General features: G+C 40.5%; 1 protein-coding gene across 1 annotated transcript; it reads left to right on the forward strand.

Moving 5' to 3' along the window:
* The first annotated feature begins 208 nt into the window (after positions 1–208).
* On the forward strand, positions 209–2,354 carry LOC115408910 (gastrula zinc finger protein XlCGF8.2DB-like). The gene is made up of 2 exons (XM_030119879.1): positions 209–626; positions 1,635–2,354. Exons 1-2 carry the CDS (start codon positions 418–420, stop codon positions 2,125–2,127), a joined length of 702 nt encoding a protein of 233 aa, XP_029975739.1. The 5' UTR covers positions 209–417; the 3' UTR covers positions 2,128–2,354.
* Positions 2,355–3,743: the final 1,389 nt, after the last annotated feature.

Genomic DNA, 3,743 nt, shown 5'->3' on the forward strand with positions numbered 1-3,743 from the left:
CTGAATACCAGCCAGGAGGAAGAGCGGCCTGTACTGAAGTTTCAAAGTGAACCCCGCAGTTTGCCTTCTGTTGAGGAGAAAAGTGACCTGAGTGAACCAGAAGAAGTACCGGACAGTGAGCAGTTCCTCTCTCATGACTCTGAAGTCCACCATGTGAAAAAACATACGGACTCAGAATCAACTGTGAATGCAGAGCAGAGAAAAACAAGCATAGTTCACAGTGACCGTGTGGAGAACTCTCCTGTGTCAGAGAAGCAGGCAGAATGTGAAAAGCTTCTCCGTGAGGAAACCTGTGGGAAAAATGTTCATCAGAAACAGAAATTAAGTCAGAAGTCAGGAACTGGCACCGAGAAGAAGAAAACAATTTGTGAAATCTGTGGTAAAATTTACAAACGACAGGGTTGTTTGTTGAACCACATGAAAACTCACGCAGACGGGAAGCGCAATTCTTGTGAAACATGTGGAAAAACTTGCGTTTCACAGAGTGCTTTGTTGATTCACAAGAGAACTCACACAGGTGAGAAACCGTATTGTTGTGAAACATGTGGGAAAGGTTTCGGTTCACAGAAGGATTTGTTGATTCACAAGAGAACTCACACAGGTGAGAAGCCGTATTCTTGTGAAACATGTGGGAAAAGTTTCAGTGTGCGGAGTTCCTTGTTGACCCATATGAGAACACACACGGGTGAGAAGCCGTATTCTTGTGAAACATGTGGGAAAAGTTTCACTTCACAGAGGAGTTTGTTGCATCACAAGAGAACTCACACAGGTGAGAAGCCGTTTTCTTGTGAAACATGTGGGAGAAGTTTCCGCTATCGGACGAGTTTGGTGGTCCACATGACAATCCACACAGGTGAGAAGCCATATTCTTGTGAAACATGTGGAAAAACTTTCCGTTCACAGAAGAATTTATCATGTCACAAGAAAATTCACACAGGTGAGAAGCCGTATTCTTGTGAAACATGTGGGAGAAGTTTCAGTCAACAATCACATTTGTTAGGCCACAGGAGAATTCATTCAGGTGAAAAGCCATATTCTTGTGAAACATGTGGGAAAGGTTTCAGTGTGCGGAGTTCTTTGTTGAGCCATATGAGAACACACACGGATGAGAAGCTGTTTTCTTGTGTAACATGTGGGAAAAGTTTCAGTGCGAAGAACACTCTGCTGAACCACATGAGCACTCACACCGGTGAGAAGCCGTATTCTTGTGAAACATGTGGGAAAAGTTTCAGTGTGCGGAGTTCTTTGTTGAGCCATATGAGAACACACACGGATGAGAAGCCGTTTTCTTGTGAAACATGTGGCAAAAGTTTCCGCTGTCGGAGCAGATTGGTGGTCCACATGAGAACCCATACAGGTGAGAAGCCATATTCTTGTGAAACATGTGAAAAAACTTTCCATTCACTGACTAATTTATCCCGTCACAAGAAAATTCACACAGGTGAGAACCCGCATTCTTGTGAAACATGTGGAAAAAGTTTCAGTCGAAAATCAAGTTTGTTTATCCACAGGAGAATTCATTCAGGTGAGAAGCCATATTCTTGTGAAATATGTGGGAAAAGTTTCAGTCAACTAGCAAATTGTTTATCCCACAGGAGAATTCATTCAGGTGAGAGGCCATATGATTGCAAAACATGTGGGAAAAGTTTCAGTCAACAATCACATTTGTTAGTCCACAGGAGAATTCATTCAGGTGAGAAGCCATATTCTTGTGAAATATGTGGGAAAAGTTTCATTCAACGTAGTAGTTTGTCGACCCACGTGGGAGTTCACACAGGTGAGAAGCCATTTTCTTGTGAAACATGTGGGAAAAGTTTCCGTTTGTGGCATGTTTGGTCGCGCCACTTGAGAGCTCACACTGATGAGAAGCCATTTTCTTGTGAAATATGTGGGAAAAGTTTTCATGAATGGCATGTTTTGTTGCGTCACAGGACAACTCACTCGGGTGAGAAGCCGTATTCTTGTGAAACATGTGGGAAAAGTTTCGGTCAACGGTCACATTTGTTATCCCACAGAAGAATTCATTCAGGTGAGAAGCCATATTCTTGTGTAACATGTGGGAAAGGTTTCAGTAGGAAGAAGACTGTGCTGAACCACATGAGAACTCACACGGGTGAGAAGCCATAGTCCTCTCGTGTGGAAAAAGTTTGAGAATAATTTCTGTCATGTGAGAACTCCCATAGAGATGAGTTCTCAAAGACACTAGTATTTCTCATTCGCAAAGACTAGTTTGAGCCCTAAATCTCAAGGTATGATCCAGTTTAAAAGAAACATGTTTTTTGTTTGTAATTTGTCACATAAAATGAGTTTTATTCTTTTCCCCCTTTTGTATGGAATTACACTGAGGCTGAGAAATGGCCCACTTGCTGTACTTTTTTTTTTCTTTTAATTTCTAACAAGACTGCTTTTCTTTGTTATATGAACTGTGAAAATTGAAATAAAATGTTGACATGAATCCAGTCTTCATTATTCAGTGTTTGTTTTCAATTTAATGTAAATGAGTTGTAATTTTTACTGTTTATCTATGGAGTGGGGGGGGGGGGGGGGGGGGGGGGGGGAATAATTAATCTTGAAAAATATTTTAATGCAAGTACAGTTATATATATTTTTTTCATTTGTGGAATGTTTTTTGATGAACAAACTGAGTTGGTTTGTGAATCATTGGCTGTGAATAAAACACATTTTTTCGTTGGTGAGGTTTTGGCATTAATTTCACCATATTTCTCCATATTTATCTCTGTTAATGTTTCATGGCAAAAAATACCATTTGCTTACACATGCCTGCTGAATCACAACGTCTGAGGGCTTGAATTTCAAAAAGATGGTTCCCCTGACACCACACACACACACACATATCCAGGGTCAGTAGAATGTGGCTGCATGAGCACAGTATCCAGGTCTTGGAGTGGCCAGCTCAATCCACAGGCATGAGCTGCATTGAAAATCATCGGATTATTAAAAGGTCTGTTTCAATGTGTCAACTGAAAACTTACTTTTTAACATTTAAAAATAGATGACTCAGCAATTTATAATACATTTGTGTCACAAAACTGCTAAACCCAGCTGTTTATGTTAAGTGCAAGCAATGGGAGACAAGAAATGGTGGTGCGTCAGACTTAGAATTAGCCAAAAAGGAAATTGAGTGTGGCCTATGTCAGGTTCTTTACCCTAAGTAATTAAAGAAAATTAGGATACGAACACAGAATGATTCAGACAAAGTCATATTTACTTACAAGGAGAGAAAAACCGTTTGCTCAGTCGAGCTCACTTATTTCCTCCGTCTGAGCAACTTTTCCTCCCAGCTTTTATTCACAGAGGGTGGGGCAAGTGATAAAATTGGTTTCACATCCTGTTTGAGTGGAAACAATTCAACAGATGCAATCAGTTACAACAGGAAAAGGATAACGCACTCAGCTTTTTGCAGACTGCAGGCGTTTCACCCATCCTGCTGACTCAAATCAAAGTTTTCTGTGCAGTTTTCAATACATTTAACAACGAAAACATTTAGCAATGATAGTCAAATATAATACTTCCAACAGCTTACATAAAGAATTACAAGACAAACACCAGATACATTTTTCGTTAAAGAACTATGCAACTTTTGCTCTCATGCTCCTACTACTGGTCTCCTGTGAAAGCTCACTGTTGTAAACGTTCTCCTCGTCCGTCAGTCACCCCTCCTGAACCCACCCGTTTCCTTTTTCTCTGCTCGTCAGACAAAGGTTTTTTCTGTCTTTTTGGTT

This window comes from Salarias fasciatus, chromosome 20 (assembly GCF_902148845.1).
Source record: "Salarias fasciatus chromosome 20, fSalaFa1.1, whole genome shotgun sequence".
In the NCBI taxonomy this organism is placed as follows: Eukaryota; Metazoa; Chordata; class Actinopteri; order Blenniiformes; family Blenniidae; genus Salarias; species Salarias fasciatus.